Below are 18,957 nucleotides of genomic sequence, written 5' to 3'. Positions count from 1 at the left end.
TAAACCAGCTGAAATCCTGCCCTACTACGATCACACAGTAAGGGAAGTGTGTGTGTGTGGAAGCCCTGCAGTTTTACAGGCAGAATGTTGGCAGCACGGATGCATCAATCACGGCACGGGCTCCTCGGTACCTTCCCTGTGCTTCATGCTGCTGGACTCCACACACCAACAGCCCCTGCAGAGGTGCTTTTATGAGACAGCTTGGGCCTTTCAACACTGTAATTAGTGATCGATATTGGCTGAAGCTTTATTTTCACTTGAGGTGAAAATCACTTATACCCGGTATACGCCAGTAAGGGCACAGAAAACCATTCCTGCCTGTATAGGTATCAGGAGGGATTCGATAACACTTGGTGACAAAGAACAACATGCATGTTTCTTTATTATTCATTAGCTCTGAGCCTTGTGTTGGTACTTAAAACTCATTGTAACAGTCTGTTGCTGGTGACTAGCCAAGTGAGCAAGTGAGAAGCCTTTAGCTGCTTATTCAAGTTCAATAGGAAAAAATAATATTATGTTGCTCCAGTAACTTCTGTTGACTAAAATAATTCATGCCTAATGATCCCTATTGCCTGCTGAAACAGAAAGATTAGGCTTTGCAATGTATAAATCAACTGAAATGCGGTGACGTTGTACCAGGAACTCTAGCTTTTAAAAACTGCTAACAAATGCTCCTCACTGCTATTTCATCCAAGAGAAAAAAATCATATGTAACTTATTTCTTAAAAGATTTAATATTATTTTGCAGTAGAGCCTTCCATTTGCTGTAATGAACAGTGCTATAAACAGTAAGTCTATTTTTGAATGTACAAGGAAAACCTACCTGTATTTTCTGTGTATACAGCCCTTAGCTACACAAGTTCATGCTTTAATATAGAACCATAATATAAGACCGCTCTTCCTAATCTGTAAAATAAATAGATGTGGTGCTCTTAGCACAATCGTTTATTGCAGAGCTGATTTTTCCCATTTGATTCTGGGCAAAGTGTGCCTCTGTGTATTAATATAAAGTAAGAACAAATGTGGGGTTTATATTCTGCATGTCAAAGAGGAGGTAGAAGGAAATACAGAAAATGGGTAAATTTGAACTTAATATATAAGAATATATTCTATATAAAAGTTATATATAATGATATATAATAAATATGTTATATATAACTTCTAGTAATTCCTATCTTTAATGTTTTCCATTTAAATGAGTGACAAAAGATCAGCTCCTTTACTGAAGAAGTAATTAATGGGTTAGTCTGAAAGTGTGTTGAGATTTATGTTCAAAATTAATTGGAGTGCTTGCAAAAGCGATGTTTTACTTTGCTTGTTGATTATTATATCAGGCAAGGGGGTAGGAAATCTTTAGATTTAATAGTGCAATTATGAAAGCTTTCAAGCCTCGATTTCTCTGTGTTGATTACACAAGGAGTTAATGATACTCAGAAAAATTGAGTTTGTTGACCATGGGCTGTGGATGTGTTAAAACATTCTGCATATTTATTTCTAAGGTTTAACAGATTTAACAGTTTAACTGCCTCAAATCTACAGCTATGATTACACACTTACACTGACTTTTCAAGTAACTGGTATAAAACATTATTAAGTCACAAAGGAAAATCAGGAAAAACATAACTACTGTTCAATTATTTCACACGTCCAACATCTGAACGCTATTTTAGCATTTATGATCAGAGCCTATACTGGGCCTAATCAAGACTCCTTCTTTCTTTAAATGGGTTCTTGAACCAGAATGCTCTGACCAGCTTCCCTGGTACTGTCTCTATACAATTGTTAAGCCATCCAGCAGAGAATTCCCCTTGTGTCAGGATTCCCTTGGTTGTATGGAGCTGCCATAAGCTCTTCAGCTCTGCCCACCATCTAGGACTTAATCCTGTAAGATGCTGCACAATATGGCCCCAATCCAGTAAAGCACTTAGGCACACATTTAATAGAGCTGAAAATGTTATTCCATTCTGACTCGAAAGTACCTCCACATATCACAGTGCACTTTTTTCCATGCCAACAAAAAACCCCACACCAGTTTCCAGTTAGCAATGTAAAGCTCTGTCACTGAAAACTCATTTATGTTTTTGTCTCATAAAAAAGCATAATCCTTCACTGCCATGAGGAATATTAAATACAGAGCTGCTAAACCTAAATGCAAAGTCTTCAAACCTTTGGAAGGGCCCAATTCCTGTTCATTTGGTCACTTATGTTCCATTCTTCTCCCATTAACAGCACTGATTTTGTGCTTTTTGCCCTTATTGGGCTTGCCTCAAAAACACTCTGGAAAATGTATACTTTCAAAACACTATCTATATAAGTTAGACTTTCTACGTAGCAATGAGTGAACTAAAGAAATGGAAATGGCCCAGGAAGTCTATGGGGTTAAGATGGAGCAGATGAAGGTTTCACCTTTTAAATCCCCTGCCCCTAAATATTTGAACGTGTCGTTTCTCCTACCGCAGCCCTGTTTTCAAGACTTCCTACAGATTAACACACTGGCTTCCTACTGAAGGGAATAAAAAAATGTAAGGTTTTTTGTCTTTTAAAATTTACATTATTAAAAATAAATAAAAATCCATGAAGTTTCTGGGCTTTTCTAATTGCCAACACTGACTTAACTGCATTAGAAATGATCAATCCACAGAGCTGACTCTGAGGTACCTTTTTGTCAACTTTGATATTCTAGGTGCTGGTCCTCAGGTCTCCAACTAGAATCAAAATGGGAAGGAGAGCAGGTTTTTTAGATCTTTTAGTGATCTGGGAGGTAGAAACCATGTCCACATGGTCATGTTATCATGGGCTAGAAGGACTATCAGTGCCACAACAGCAGAACACTGTGGAGACAGCATGTCATTTAAAAGGGATCAGGACAATCAAGCAGCACACATGTGCCTTTGATTTTACAGTTCTTGTCATAATCAGTCCAAGCACGAAGCCACCTTGTTGCATACAGAGGACTAAAGAACATACCACAAATGGTTAAGAAACTAGCAACTGTGATAGGATGGAGACTGTCGGTTTGAAGCACCTAAATTAAATGGCAGCACATACCAGTGAAGAAATGGAGGAGAAAAATTACTTCACTGGGATGAGATAGCCAGATTAACTTAAAGCCAGTCAAAGGGATTGTACTTCATGAGTAAAATGTCATAGGCCACCTACCTACAATACAGTCTGTGGATTTAAGCACTGTATTTTGCAGAAGAAAAAAGTAACAGGAACTCACTTTTGAACTCCACACTTGTTTGATCTCTCCTTAGATTGCAATGCTCATTTCACATGTTTCTACATTCACTAATGAAGTTTCATTTGGAATTTTCAGGTATTATGAATTTAAAGATTCCCTTAAAAAAGGCATTTGCAGTTCTATGTAGCATGCAATTCCAAAATGAAGCAAGAAAGACTTCATGTAATTTTGCATATTTATATGAACAAAGAAATGTAACAACAAAAATGTCTCCATTTCTAATTCTTAATAGTATTGATTTGCATTATGCTTTAACTGATAACAGCAGGTCTGTTGTGATGGGAAAGATCTGACCGAATAACCAAAATCTGCTCAGAGATTTACTGGGCAAGGTGGTCTTGTCCACCTTGTTATTCTCAAAAGCTTTCTGAAATTTCCCTTTGATTCACCTGAGAAACATAATAGCTAGAAAACAAACTGCCATGCTTTTCTTATTGTGAAATCATAATAAGAGAGCAAAAAAACCCCACCAAACCAAAACCCTCAACTGTTTACCAAACATAACCTATTTACAGGCACAGGCATGCATGGTTTATGCACGTGGCTTTTTGAGATACTTTCATGAAAAAGCACATGACAGCTGTCACTTGACTGAAAAGATAAAACTTAAAGCCCTATCTTTACATGCTTACAGCTCCTTGTTTCTCTCAGTGTGAAACCTTCCAAAATACAGAGTTAGAGAAGTTCTCATTATTTTGCAATTGTCCTCCAGGTACAGCAGACAAAGAAGAGCAGAGATAGCAGTCTGTAGGTGAATGAGGTTACAGCTCAAGCAGATGACGTTCTATGGATGTAGGTGGGAAGGCTCGATCCATTAACCACCGAAATCAGGAAACACACTACTACTGACCTCCAACAGACACTGACTTGGGCATTACCTAAGCTAAGGAGGTTTGGTACCAAGCTCTCATTAGAGAAAAACTATGCTTGTTTTTATGTCATTCTTCAAGCTACGTTTTGAGGAGAAAAATGTTACATCCGTGTAAAGAAAAATGAACTTTTGGTCACCACTGAGGAATGGGAGGTTTGAGTTTTAAGTTTTTAAAATGTACAGCTCCAAGTTTTAGCAAAAATAAAGCTGACATTGCATTCCACTGATGAATAAAAACAAAACTAAAGCCACATTAACTTGGTTGGAAGTAAGGTTCACACTGGCTGTATTCAAGAATATATTTAAAGGTTGCTCAAAACTGGATTCCTTCTGTGTCTGTATTCAGCATAAGGCAAATACTGGCATACTTGTTTAACAATTTGGTAAAACCTTGTAAATATACGTTCTCATTCACTACTCCCGGTGTTACTTGGGGTTTATTTTCCAACAGCGAGTGGAAATACATACACCACAGGTAAATGCAGCATCATACATCTCACCAAACTAGGAATACTGGAGGCGACTAAATTCTTTGGAGGGGTGTCTTCTAGCATTTGGGTATTCAGAGCTTGAGCCAATCAAAAAAAGTGCTCTCCATCTGTCCATTTCTTCTTGTAAATAAGAAAAATTCAAACTTGATCTGATTTATTACATTTTCAAGAGAGAAAAACCAGGGTTAGAAAAGCAGCACTGTATTTACCTTTTTGTACTAAATATGTGCTTTATGGAACTATGAAGATACCCTAGTTTAAGGGCCAATTCTGCCTGAAGAGAACACAAGAGACTTTATGCATAGGAAAGAAAAGTCCACTGTGGATCACGGGAAACATTACGCCTTAATTACAGTTTTGCTGCAGTTTAGGGGTTAGCATTTGGCAACAGACTGGAAACAGCTCTAAGTGTGTAAATTTTTCTTATGCAGTATCTCTGATCTGTAGGTGGCCAGCATTTCCCAAGAAATACCCTCTGTGTTTCTTCAGGAAAAGCACAGGGCGTTTGCACAGTGCTACACTGAGAAAAGAGGTGTCTGGCATCAGAATGAATCTCATCACTTGGGAAGTGCTGAAGGATTTCATCTCCTGTGTAATTACTCACGGAGCCCGTGCTCTGGCTCACAGTGGGTACCCAGCAGTGACTAGCCCAGCACAATGCACGCACCTTTCACTAAGCATATTTGAAATCTAATACCTGAAATCCTCTTGGAAAGATCTGGCAAAGAACAATAAGCTGGCAGCTACTTAGAGGAGAAGGCACAGGTTGCATTCGGGTTTTCTTTGTGCCAGGGTCCTTTGGACTATCTTTTGAAAGTGTTCATCTACAGTCCTATGGCTTGTTGATTCTAACAGTCATTTAAATTATTTAAAGTATGTACATAACTTTTCAATTAACAAACTGCTTGGCTCATGAAAATACACAGACACAATTTATAAGTAGAAAACTAAGACTAAATATCTTATGATAAGCAGGTCACTATGAATTAAAAATGAGTTTTCAAATAAAATATTTAATGACATTTCAAATTAAATGAAACATTGGAAAATTAAAACTTTCACATTAAAGAGTCCTGCTATTTAAGCACTTCAGCAAATCAAACTACAGAAACGTACTGACCTGCCTTGCATCCCCAGTACTGAAACATGCAAGAATCAAACACACAGGGACAACTCCTAATATTCTACACTTTAAATATTACTATAGGGTGAATTAAAGAAGAAAATCTCAGAAAACATTAAAGATGGAACACTGTCTGCTGGCTAGAGTTCCTGGTACATGTGCTTTTGCAGAATTTATTAGCAGAAGCAAGTGTATCCATTTGGATAGAAGTACAGCAGATACAGAGAGACACCAAATACAACAGGATTCCTGCTCTGAGCCTGTATTCTCACATACCTCCTGGTGTTTTTACACTCTAATTAATATGTTTGTGAACCATACAAAAACGTCTATAAATTAAAATAGCTATTCTACATACCGTAAACTGGTGTATCAACAGGTCCATTAGAAAAGTGATCTTATTGCTAAACAGAACGTAAGTGCAGTTTTCTGCACAGTTACTGCAGGTGAGGCTGTAAACATTCACTGCACTGCTGAGGGACCTGAAAAATCAGAAGGAAAAGAAAACTAAGAATATTAGTTTTTTCTATGGTACATTTATTGCAAATAAATGGAAGTGCATCACAAACCAATCCTTCAGCAATTCCCATTCATTTTCTTCAACTTGGCATTCAGGACAGAACTCAAAATTTACATGAAATCTAAAATCACTAGTAACTGCAAAGCAGTAAAGCCATACTTATCAGAAGTCGCGCAGTGTGTGGCTATTAGACTCTTCTGTATTAAGAATTTGTAAGAAAACTTACACAGAATATCAGATACTTTCATAATTTAGATACAAAATATTATTTTCCTGTGGCTTACAGTTCTACCACATGTAATTTGGCTGTAAGGTCCCTTCCCTAGCAAAACCTCAAGAAAAAAAACAAACCAAACTGTGTGAAGTCATTCACAGTAATTCACAGTATAGGGGAACCAGCTTTAGAGGGAGGCTATTGGGTAGCACCTGTGAACTAATGCAAGGAGTGGAGAGAATCAAGTAATTTGTACTGAGCAAGCAAAACTGAGTAGGTGAAGTTCCTGTCCAAAAAATCCTCCTGGCACGTTGGGACCCACGACTGTACAGACTTGTTGGTGTGTAACTGCAATAGCATCAGCTGACCTACACGTATGGCTGGCTAGAAAAGGGAACAGGTTTGCTACGGTAAGAACAGAAAATCATAAGCACAACGAGCCACAGAGAGCTCCAGATGTACAAAACATGCCCAATTGTTCTTTGCATCATGTGCAGTAATTTCCATCTGCTCCAATTAAAGTGTTCTTCTCCAAACAGGATTTGCAGGGAAGCTGGGACCAGTCCTATAGAATATACTCAAGGAGAAGATTAATGTGACCACAGATAATACCATTTCAGAATAAACACAAAATTCATTTCTTGAACTTTGCTCCCTGCAAAAGCTAGCACTGTTACCATACAAATCCGCACACAGACACACAACACAAAATGTATGGTAAATACATACAATAATAAAGACGGTTAGAAATTCAAGTTGTTTGTCCGAAACAAACCAAAAGGAAAAGAACTTTTACTTCATTGTGTTTTTTTAACATCTAAAAAAACCATGACTAAGTTCAAATGAGCTCCACAGAAGAAAATAAATTGTGAGCACAGTTAAAAGGCCACACAAAAGTGGGACTGCAATAGATGACCAGTCATCATATGGAAATTCTCAAAGCTGGTATTCAACATAACAAGCAGACTAATTCAACACACCATAAAGAGACAGTTGACTTTTATGCTTTAGTCTTCTCCTAAAATATTTTTTGCCACAACAGCGTTATTTACACAACAGGGCAGGCTGTGGTACTGCTTGCTGTGCTGTTGCTATGGCCTCTCATTACTTAGCATGGCTCACCAAAGTTGAAACGGAAGCATCTTATACACATACATTGTATGCTTAAACATAGAGAAGCTGGAAATGCTCCAAGGCCACAAAATTTAGAGTAGCCTTTTCTTCATTTGTCTTTCTGGATTGTCTTTTCTTCAGCTGGAGAAATAATGCTGAATTTAAAAAAGAAGCCTTACCTTGCTTGGTTTGATCTGTAAAAACATACAGAACATTTATACCTTTTCTCTGTTAATATTCTGAGTATCACCGTATTACCAGCTGCAGAAATTTTACTGCACTGGTAATTAATTTTACTGCCTACTTAAATCAGTTTCTATCTGCACTTCACACGATATGAAAACAATATGAAATCATTATTTATTGATCAAAGGCAGGTTAATTTTCTCCTCTTCCATCTAATTTTTACCCTACATGGATAACACCTATACAAAATTCAGGAGCACGTTTTAAAAACCTGCCTTGCAGCAGGATTCTCTTTTCCTGTCCTGGCTTTCTAAAGGTATTTACTTCACCTTCCTCAGCAATGCTGAAAATTATTTTCATTAGGCACCTACTTTTACTTCTCACTGAAGATTATTCCTCTGTGTAGGTGTGTTTACAGGGACAGATGGAACTGCATTGGTAGTTTTCAGGTGAGAAGTAGATGATTTAAATCAGCATCTATCATTTTATCGGCTATTCTAAAATAAAGACTAATTCTATTCTAAAATAAAGACTAATTCTATTTCAATATCAACTGTAATTTACCCAGAGTGTCAAATATGAACTTGGGAGGTTAACTTGTAATTTTGACAGTTCAAAGTTTCTGTGGTGATTCAGTTAATTCACTGCAATAATGGTTTTTGATATATGGGATTCCTCATTCCTAAGAGGAACATTCATTTTACATTTGAAAACACAAAACCTTCCCACTTTATATATAGAACAAATTCCACTGTAATAACGCATCGTGCTTTTGTATTTCCCAACTGAATCTCTTGTCAGAAAAAGTCCTTGTGTTTTCAGAGACTCAAATAATGCATTTGAAAAGGTGGTGTAAGCAAATGGATGTCAAATTAAATTTTCACAACAAGGGTTCTTTTAATTGATAACATGAGCTTGCCAACTACGGTTTGTCTAAATACATTCTAATCACGGCACGCTGAGAACTATGATTCAGTTCCACAGGGTTTGTTTAATTCAGAATTGGAAGTGTCAGCACAGAAGTCGTCCCCAGGTGGTTCGCAGTGTTAAATGGCAGATTAAAGACAGCACAACTAATTTCTTTGCTTTAATCTTATTAAGGGAACAACAGCTGTCAACTGTCACCATTTCTGCGCAAGGCCTCTGAGACAAGCGCAGTGCCGCTAATGTCAAGCCAGAACTTTATTTAACCACCACTTAAAATCTCTGTGATGAAAAAGTCGAGACCTTTCTTACTTTTTCCTTCCCTGTTGGAAGCTCTTAATACCAAAAGTTTTATCTCAAGAGATATCCAAATCAGCTGAACTGGTAAAGTATGAGCCTCACGTAAAGCAGCTGTTTATTGATCACTGGTGTTGCTCTAAACTTCATATCACACCCACAAATCAGCTTTAGAGCTATGTTAGACAGCATGTATACTCAAACCACACAGTAAGTCTGCCCTCTGATGTAAGGCTTTCCTCTAGAGTAAATCCAATTATAAAAGCACTCATTATGGTACACAAACTTTGATCCAAAAAATAAATCTGTCTTTAAATTAGACAAAAACATGCATCTGTTTGTTATATTTATTTTAGATGAGTCCAAAGAAACAGGAAGAGGATTCATTCTAGTCAACGTTTTCAAGCTAGATCTCAACAGTTTATATATATGTATGTGATTTTCTTTTATGCTAGCACATCTTCACTTCCCTCGGTTTGCCTGACAGAAACAAGCTGACCAACTGTAATTTTTATTCAAAATACCAGGGCAAGAACAGTATCCAAACACCCAAAACTAACCCACCCAGTGCACGAGGGGATGTAGGGGAGAGCTTGCAACTTTTGCTTTATAAAAATCAAGGCATCAATGACTGCCCAATTCCTGGCCTAGCAAAGGTTTCATTGCTAGATCTGGTTCTTAATTCAAATGTTTCATAACATTTCACAGAGCTTCTTTCAACAATAAAACTTGTTCCTATACTTCACAGGAGAGCAACACTGCTTTATTCTTAAGCTCCAAGAGCTTGAAATCCAGCTCTGAGACAGGCAGCAAGAGTGTGTGTGTGTGTGTGTATATGTACACATATATATGGAAATAGATGCTGCAGGTTTCAGATGCTGAACTTGCACCCTATTCATTCTCTTTAGAGTATCTTTATGCCCTTGTAGCAACTGTTAGTTTCCAATGAACATTTCTCTAGAGGGAATAATAACCTTCATGTAAAAAATCTGTGAACGATCCTATAGAATCACAGAATCCCAGACTGGTTTGGGTTGGAAGGGACCTTAAAGCTCATCCAGCTCCAACCCCTGCCAGGGGCAGGGACCCCTTCCACTAGAGCAGCTTGCTCCAAGCCCCTGTGTCCAATCTGGCCTTGAACACTGCCAGGGATGGGGCAGCCACAGCTTCTCTGGGCACCCTGTGCCAGCGCCTCAGCACCCTCACAGGGAAGAGCTTCTGCCTAAGAGCTCATCTCAGTCTCCCCTCTGGCAGGTTCAAGCCATTCCCCTTGGCCTGTCCCTGCATCCCTTGTCCCAAGCCCCTCTCCAGGTTTCCTGCAGTCCCTTCAGGCACTGGAGCTGCTCTCAGGTCTCCCCTTCAGGAGCCTTCTCTTGTCCAGGCTGCCCCAGCCCAGCTCTCTCAGCCTGGCTCCAGAGCAGAGCTGCTCCAGCCCTCGCAGCATCTCCGTGGCCTCCTCTGGACTCACTCCAACAGCTCCGCATCCCTCTTGTGCTGTTGCCCCAGAGCTGGATTGGGGCTGCAGGGGGGTGTCTGCCCAGAGAGCAATAGAGGGGGAGAATCTCCTCCCTCAAGCTGCTGGGCACACCAGCTGTAGAACTGAATGAATTGTAACACACAGCTTAACAAACGTATGCTTGTAAACCCATGTAAAAATTACAAAGAACAAGCTATAAAATCAGTTCCCAGCTCAAAACAGTTTTTACTGAAAGTAATTTGTTTCAATCCCATCCATAATATTACGTGAGCACTGTTTTCTGCTTTTTATGTGTGTAATTATGGTTCAAGCTTTTTTACCCCATTAATACTTGAAGTAAACGATGCAAGAAATTGTATGAGTAGAAAAGATACATTATAATAAACCCAACTTTAATCATGTCTTAACTTGTAACAAAAGTCCTCCTTTGTTCCCTACACAATTCCTACTAATTTCTATTTAAAAATGCTGGTAACCCAAGGAACTCAAAGTATTTCACAAATGTTAATTAAACAAGCCCTACAGACCTCATTTGTTAGCAGATTTGTTACAATTCTCAAGGCCAGCAACATGTTATGGCACAAAAGGGCTGAATGAGTTGCCCATAGCAAATATACAAAGCAATGCAGGGGATGAGACTCATTTTCTGGTCTAGATTTTAAGTCATTGAGCTCTGCAGCTCTTACTTGGTTTTCTGCAGAAGCGTAAGAAAAATACTATAAGACTGAAAGCTCTTGAGATTCTGCTGAGTATGTCTTATTTTGTGGAGAACTGAACAAGTTCAGGGAAATTACAAATGCTACCTTAAGAAACAACGTGGCTGGGCACTAATTTGTATGTTAATACCAATAATAAAACTTACTATAATCCCCTGCTTTCTCTTTTCCTTTCTCAGTGATTTATTTGAGGGAGAGAAAAATTGCCCCAACACCAAATGTATCATCTGACTCATAAATGTCACATCTTTTTCACGGCATTTACTGTCCTGCTGGTCTAGCTACCAATCTGGAGGGTAGTCCAAAACAACAGGCATATTGTTAAATCTTCTGATAATAAAGCTTTATCTTGTAGACATGGGATTAAAGTTCTGAGCTGCACCATACTGCCAGGATTTTGGAGAAAGAGAGATGGAGGTAATAGCCTATGTAATCTCCTCACCTACTTGTAAATAGCTTATCCTCATCACAAAACAACAGATAAATTCCCAATAGGAGTACAAACTCATACACTGCAAGAGCAAACAAACAATCTTAAATACAGCAGTGTCCTTCAGCAAAGCAAGGGCAATTAAGAAGAAGACTTAATTCAACTTCTTACCACAAGGCTTTGCTCTATCTTTAAACAGGGAAAACTGCTATTTCTCTATATTAAAAGTTTATGAAGTCAGGATGCAAATTTTATTTGCACAAAAGACAGAAAAACTATTTCAAACTGATTTCCAAAATTAAATTGAGAAAAGTGCTTCATTTCCTCCTCATTTAAAGGACAAAATATATTCTACGATTATCCTTTGGTTTTGAAACTCTCGCAAACATTCTGTATTTAAAGCAACACATTTGAAGACCTTCTTAAACACTTTCAGTGAGACCATACCAATATACATTCACACTGTTCCTCTAAACCAGCCACCTTCCGGCCCGTTTCAAACTGCTCACACAAAGTCCCACCCTCTGGAACTGCAGCTTGCTCTCGACAGCCGAGCTGCAGACTCTACAGTTCTCTATCAGAAAGATGACCCCAGAAATTACAATAGAGAAGGGTCTGCATCACTTGCAGCAACACCAAGTTCACTGTGACACTTCCAGCAGACTGAGTTACACTCAAGCGGTTAAGAGTCTTACAGAAAAACCTGCAAGAGCAGTTAGCTTTAGAAAGCAAAATCCTGTGTTAAATTCCTGATGTAAACCTTCCAAACTCCAGTACTTTCAGACGCCTACAAACTGCAGACTACAATTTGCTGTAATGTTGAACAAATGCTCTATTTCAGGAATGGAGCTAAATTCTTCACTAGATTTTTTTACCGTACAAAACTGTCAGAATAGTTTGTATTAATCTCTTTCCTGCCTTGAAATTTCTTTTGGAAACAGAACGAGTTGAAAACTTGCATTACTAAAACAAGGTCTAAAGAATTTTTCAAGGGTTTAAAAATTCTTTTTATAATTCAGTCATGAATAGGCTCAGGAATCTGAGAAACCAGTTATACTGGTCTGAAATAGGTACTGGATAGTCAGTAAGTGTTGTACAGAGAAGCATCTCTGATAAATCTCCTCACGTTTTTTGTTACACAAATGTAGCTGACATGGGGCTTTACCTACCAGCACACAAGTTCCTCTGAGAACTAATACATCTTCATGCCACCTAACAAGCTTCAAACACAATGTTTTCAGGGACATAAATGCAATATTCCCAAACCTCCTCAATGAATATTGCCAAAGTGAGTCTATTCCTAAAATGAAAGAACAAAATCTGACTATACCTGTCTATAAAAGATGCAGACTCTTAAGAATGTAAAGCTAAATTTAAGTTAAAGTTTGTGTGCCCGTAAGTTTTAGTGCAGCCCTTTCACTTGCAAAGTTGATCCCACGTTGATGAGGGTAACTCAAAATTAGAGTCTCTGCAAATTAAGGAGGCCAAAGGCTGCTGCTGAGCTGCTGCCCACAGGACCAATTCAGGACTGCTCACCAGTGGAGCAGGCTGCATTTGCAGCAAGTGCGTTCTGCATGACTCAGCAGGAAAGTAGTTTCATTCTCTTTGAAGAGCAAAGTTAAGATACTAAAAGCAATGCTTTTGTATGCCTTGATGCTCTTTTCTAGCACTTCACACCTGTCCCATAACATATTAATGGACAGATTTAATACAAACCCCCACAATGTAGTGCTTAAATTCCAATTATTACGATATTAAAATATACCTACACAAAAATGATGACAATGGCACACGAGATATCCTGGGCTTGGCTCCTCTTGTACTAAAACCATGCCTAGCTCTGCTCTGAGAGCACATACATGTTTTTGAGTGGATAAAAATTTCATTTAGAGATTAGGGAAAAAAGCATGCTTTTGAGTTATCAGTTTTTACAGGCATTCACTTTAGTCACCACCTTTTTTTTAGGGATTAGACATTTAAATCCTTCTATTCTGATGCGCTATAAAGAGGAATTCCTGTAATCCACAAGAATTTTGACTTACCTGTTTGTAGAAGCCCTTTCAGGTAGAAGCATCTTACAACTGCTTCACTTTAAAAGCATTCAGACTCCAGTGAATTACAACCCTTCAAAAAATTCCCCCACTTCCCACTAGACCTCTTTAGAGACTAACTTCAAAAGATACATACCTCTTGTGTTTAATACAGTTTTGCCTCTTTTCTCGTTTTGTACAATGAGGGATGTCCCTGCTCAAATATATCATAGATAGAAATGAAACCACCAAGTTAGAAAAGTTGAGCGGAAATGTCTTTCACCTTCCATGGCAGCATAGAATATGGCATGACTTTCTTCTTTGAAGTTTAACGCTGGATTATGAGGAGAAGCAGTGAAGCAGCAGATGTGAAACACACATTCAGGTGATTCTACGTGGCAAATGAAGGACCCATCATACTTACTTAAAAGGAATCCGTGAAACTGCATTCAAATTGGTGGGAGAAGTCACTGCTTGAAGAATATTTTCAAGGGCAGTCAGTCCTCCCGCAGCTCGAAATGCTATTTGGTCTGCTGTGTTCTAGAGAAACACACACACAGAAGAGAACCAACATCAGTGAAAGAAATTCCTACATGGAAGATACGTCACATAGACAGTTGTCCTTAGTTTGGTCAATGTGGAAATTTCTCAGTACCTGGATTTATCATGTTGAACACCCATGAAAAAGAGCATTTCACCACAAGCGCACAGGGAAGAGCATTGTTTAGAGCAGGAGCTGAAATTCTCAGCTGCTATTTTATTCAAAGATTACGCACACATATCCAGTACTCTACAGCTGAGACAGCTCAATACTGTATTTTCTGTAATGACATACCTTTATAGAGATTTTAATAAAGTTAATAGTGTTCTGTTGCTGTTATCTTTGTAGCTATACTTTATAGCTTTGGACATCATTTAAAGAATACAGACAACCTCTAGCTGGGTACTTCCTCTTTTTATCAAACCCTTCTAAAAGGAGACAGCCTCCAGGCTTGTTCCCTGATTTGTTCCCTATGTGCACAGAATATTGGGCAGATCCCTCTAAAACATGAGTACTGTCTATCGGTTGATGACACCTGGTTAACACACTTCACAAGAACGTGAGCCTCGCAAGTCGAGTACCTGATCTGGAAGAGAGTCTGAGAGCGTCACCGGTCAGATCACAGATACCTTGTTTTAGCCTTAATCTTAGGAAGGCAGAGATGTGGCCTGACAGATGCTGGTGAGGATAGAAGCTGGTCAGCTGTTCTGTCTTCTCAACGTAATTGCTCAGAGTTTAAGAACCAGGTTAAAAATTCAGATGAGATTTTTGGTAGGGCTTCAGTTATGGAAAACTACAGAGGTAAAGTCTGAAGACAGCACATCGATGACTGCTGTAGTTTCTCTCTTTGGCAACTCCCAACTTACTGCCCTCCCAGGTCCTTTGTCTAATCCACTGCTTGCAGCTTATTAAAAATGTAGCAGAATATTTTTAGCTTTGAGGTATGACACATCTCATTTGTTTTGCTTCTGTTATGCTGTGCTGTTGGTTATAAATGGAAAGATTCAGTACCAACTAGGTTTGTATGTGCTCCAGCTTCCTAAATTAGTCTTTCTTCATTTTAGGTGCCCTCTCTGAACTTCCACTTAGCAGAATTTTACACTTAAATACCATCCTTGAATTTACAGTTTGCAAATTACTGAGTTTTGGCTGGAGCAGGTCCCATAGTTTAGAACTTACTCATGTTTTCCTTCCCTGCAAAACAGGTTTTATCTCCTACAGTCTAAAATCAAGCAAGTAAGAGCTTTTTCTTTTCTACTTCTAAGTTGCTCATTTTGTCTAATTTTATTGGCAGTTTGTATTTAATCAACTTGATTTTGTCAATGATGAAGATATTCTAGTTAATAAGAAATAACTTGTTTCTTCCCTTCCCTCCCCCGTGAATGCTGCAGGCACTTGGCACGTGGGAAAAAATGGGAAGTGCTCCATAAATACAATCATTATTAGTCTGTAAAGAATGTATTATATTACAACAGGTTGTGTAACAGAAAACACTCCTAGTGACTCTGGCAGTAAAATCTTTCTTTGAACAACTTGAAACAAAACTGAGCAAAATATGATTTATTTAGAAGGGAAACATTTTTCCCTGTGAGAATTAGACATTAAGACATAAATACAACAGTATATATCTTACTTTTAAATCATGAAACTTTCCCTCCATGAAATTTCTTTCAAGCAAACATCTATATGCTACTTAAGTTTCACACTGCAGTGTGCCTGGGGTAACTGCAGTAAGCACTGACCCCCCCAGTGCTTTCCACTGACCTCCTGATGGACCTGTAAGGAAAAGACAGCCAAGCAGCAAAGGAACAGTCCTGCCACAAATCAGATCATATTAGCGGAGCACCTTGGCTCAAGGCCACAGTTCTCCAACGTCTCCTCTCCTCCCCTGCTCCACCAGGGCTGCAGAGCACAAGCCCAGGGCCTTTCCAACGTATTGATTTTCACTTGAGCTTTAAACTTCACAAGTAGAAAGACAGATTTTGTTATTTCAAGGCTGCATTTTCCTTGGCAATCAAGAGACATGCATAATAACCAGTGCAGACAAATGTGCACGAGGATTTGTGTGTGATTGGCATGCTGGCACTGCAGCACACCAACAGGAAAGACATTTATGTGACGCTGCTGATTTATTTGCCACAGCATATTTTGTTAGTGCTACTCCAATGGTAAATGTGCCAAGCACTTCCCACTTCTCACTTTCCCTATTTCTCATGGGAGATTATGCCACAACCTATTAGCACTTGTGGCGAGGAAGTCTTGCCTGTCATTTAGACCAAATATGCCCTTTCTCTATTTCATCCCATTACTCTGAGTTATATCCCATTTTATTGCACTCGTTTTGTTTCTCCCTTCAGTAATTACTTCATTCTTGAAATCATACACTGCTACATTTTCCTACTTGGCTTGTTTCTCAACTCTGTAAACTCATTAATGCTAAACCCATCCTTTTATTTTTTTTCATGGAAACTCTTCCTATCTGTGATTTTTTTTCCAGAACTCCTCTTTTCTGCATAAATACCCAATAATGAAGGGTCCAGAAAGGAACTTCCCCCCCAGATCAGTCACCAGAGCCACCCTGAAAGAAGCTGTAATGTTTCCTTATTTCCGAGAGGAAATCTTCATGTATCTATTTAAAAGAATATTAACATTATGAAGCTGTTTGATTTCCTACATGCTCTCATTCCACCTGAATCTGGAGTATTGCTCCTTTTACAGACAGATTCTTTTCAGAGTGCCTGTTCAATCCTAATACTTTGCTAAAATCACATATAATCAAGTATACTTTGCAAAGTACATATTTAAATTGTAATGAACTTCCTTTACTACTACAGTTTCCTATGAAGCAGAAGCAAGTTTGTAATTTCTCCCAGTTTTCCAGGATTTAGTTTTATGTCCTATTATTCTCCTCTCTAGATTACTCATAAAAATTAATCAGCATTTTGATGCATAGCCATCAGGGAAATAAATCCCTAACGACGTGCACAGAAGAGAGAGGGGAAAAACCTTCCGTAAAAAGAAGGAACAAACCAGCAGCAAAACTGGGGAAGACGCATGAGTACAGTGTTTGTTCACTGTGCTTACAAAGGACTACAAAACTGCCACATAGGGATTATGAGTACACTACTTCTGGCATGGTATCTAATATATTTATCTCCAAGAATTCTTTTAAGATGGAGAACTCTTAATAGCTTTTAACCTGTTTTGTTGAAAGGCAATGCTGATTACCACAGTAACTGCTGGTACATGGTGCCTGTGAATGCCCTCGGTCACCAGGCAAGCATCTTGCTATCGGAAATCCCAGGTTCAGGCACAGCACCTTGAGTTTGGCCTTGGGTCAGCAGAGGTCATGGGAACTGAAGGGAAAATGTGCCCTAGCCACAAAGGGCCAGAAGAGTCACTTGAATATTGCATTACTGATGTTCTCAGAGTGAATACTGTGTGACCTGTACCAGAGGAAACACAGTAAAAAGGAATTGTGCCCATGCGATCCCTCAGCTACCCACACTACAAAACCTCATATTGACGAGCTGTGTACAAAGAGTGCTCCATCCCTAGCAGTGTTCAAGGCCAGGCTGGACACTGCCTTGGCCAACATAGTCTACTGGGAGGCATCCCTGCCCACGGTGGGGGGGTTGGAACTAGGTAATGTTAAGGTCCTTTCCAACCCAAACCAGTCGATGATTCTATGATTAACGAACAGTATTAAACCTCCCCAATGTTGACAAGTATTATTCTATCTCTGAAGTATAACAGCCAAATAATACCAAATTAGTTTAAAGTATACCTGAATTAATTCCTACTTGAGACAACTTCCAAAGTTTGATGTATTTGTATATTCACCTAAAGAAATTTTTCTTAAAGCATAAACATATAGGAGCAGGCCATCTTACCCAATTTATCTGCCTTCCCAAAATTAAGCTATAGCCTTCAAAATACAATACAAACTCGCTGAATGTTCTGTAGTGCTAAAGCTTTACATTAGCCGATACATCGTACACCAAAACAGAAATTCAAAAGAGGTAGACTGAGGCACGTAAGTTATTCAAAGCCTAAACAATATCCTTATTTAAACTGGTCCCTATTTGAATCTCTGCCAGAATGAAAGACCTGTTCAGGGAACCACAACTTCTACTCTGGTAGCAGCCAAAACACTGGGCAAATTAGGCACTATGTGAGGATGAAAAATGTCAGACTCTCCAGGGAGTAAATACTACATCCCTATTTGAAAAGAGCATAAACCAGAATGGCACATTTTGGCTGCTTGAAAGAATCCTCCAGACTTGTAACTTAGTCCCCCAAATTACTTAGCTAGATGTTCATGAAACCCATTTCATCATTTCACCATAGAAACTGGTCTTTAAGTGGCTGCAGATTTAGACTGGGAAGGTTATTCAGCAAAGGTGATCAATGTAAGAGGATTCGTATTTCTTAAACAGAAGACAATATACGAACATCTGGTTTTCACACAGTGTGTAAAAATTTGGCTTCTTCATTCGTATTTTCAGAAACTCACAACTACAAATAGTATTTTTAAACCGTCTGATTTCAAAGTACAGAAGGATTTCAAGGCGCTGAAGTTACCTGATCACGCAGGAGAGCAGGGACAAATGATCATGATCATGTAGGCAAAAATGGTTATTACTGCCACTTCTTAACAGAGAGAGGAGAAGGCACAAAAGCCTTGGGGATGCCACCTAATGTGTCTTAACCATTAGCAAAACAGTAACAGAGGCTTAGTCTTCAGAACAGCTGATGTAGCACTTAAAGCCAGCACATG

The 18,957-nt window shown here is 38.8% G+C and overlaps 1 protein-coding gene across 1 annotated transcript in view; it reads right to left on the bottom strand.

Annotated features, from left to right (window-relative positions):
* Positions 1-18,957, bottom strand: part of SCAPER (S-phase cyclin A associated protein in the ER) — a 146,934-nt gene that overhangs the window by 38,386 nt on the left and 89,591 nt on the right. Inside the window, exons 24-25 of the mRNA XM_057424140.1 lie at positions 14,061-14,176; positions 6,088-6,211 (exon numbers count right to left, since the gene is read on the bottom strand). Coding sequence (XP_057280123.1) covers positions 6,088-6,211; positions 14,061-14,176 — 240 coding nt within the window. The remainder of the gene's footprint in view (positions 1-6,087; positions 6,212-14,060; positions 14,177-18,957) is intronic.

Source organism: Pezoporus wallicus, unplaced genomic scaffold, assembly GCF_028554395.1.
Source record: "Pezoporus wallicus isolate ANWC-B61680 ecotype Strahan unplaced genomic scaffold, APGP_CSIRO_Pwel_v1 contig_9449, whole genome shotgun sequence".
In the NCBI taxonomy this organism is placed as follows: Eukaryota; Metazoa; Chordata; class Aves; order Psittaciformes; family Psittacidae; genus Pezoporus; species Pezoporus wallicus.
Note: the sequence above shows the minus strand (reverse complement) of the source record. Positions and strands in the feature narration are given on the sequence as shown.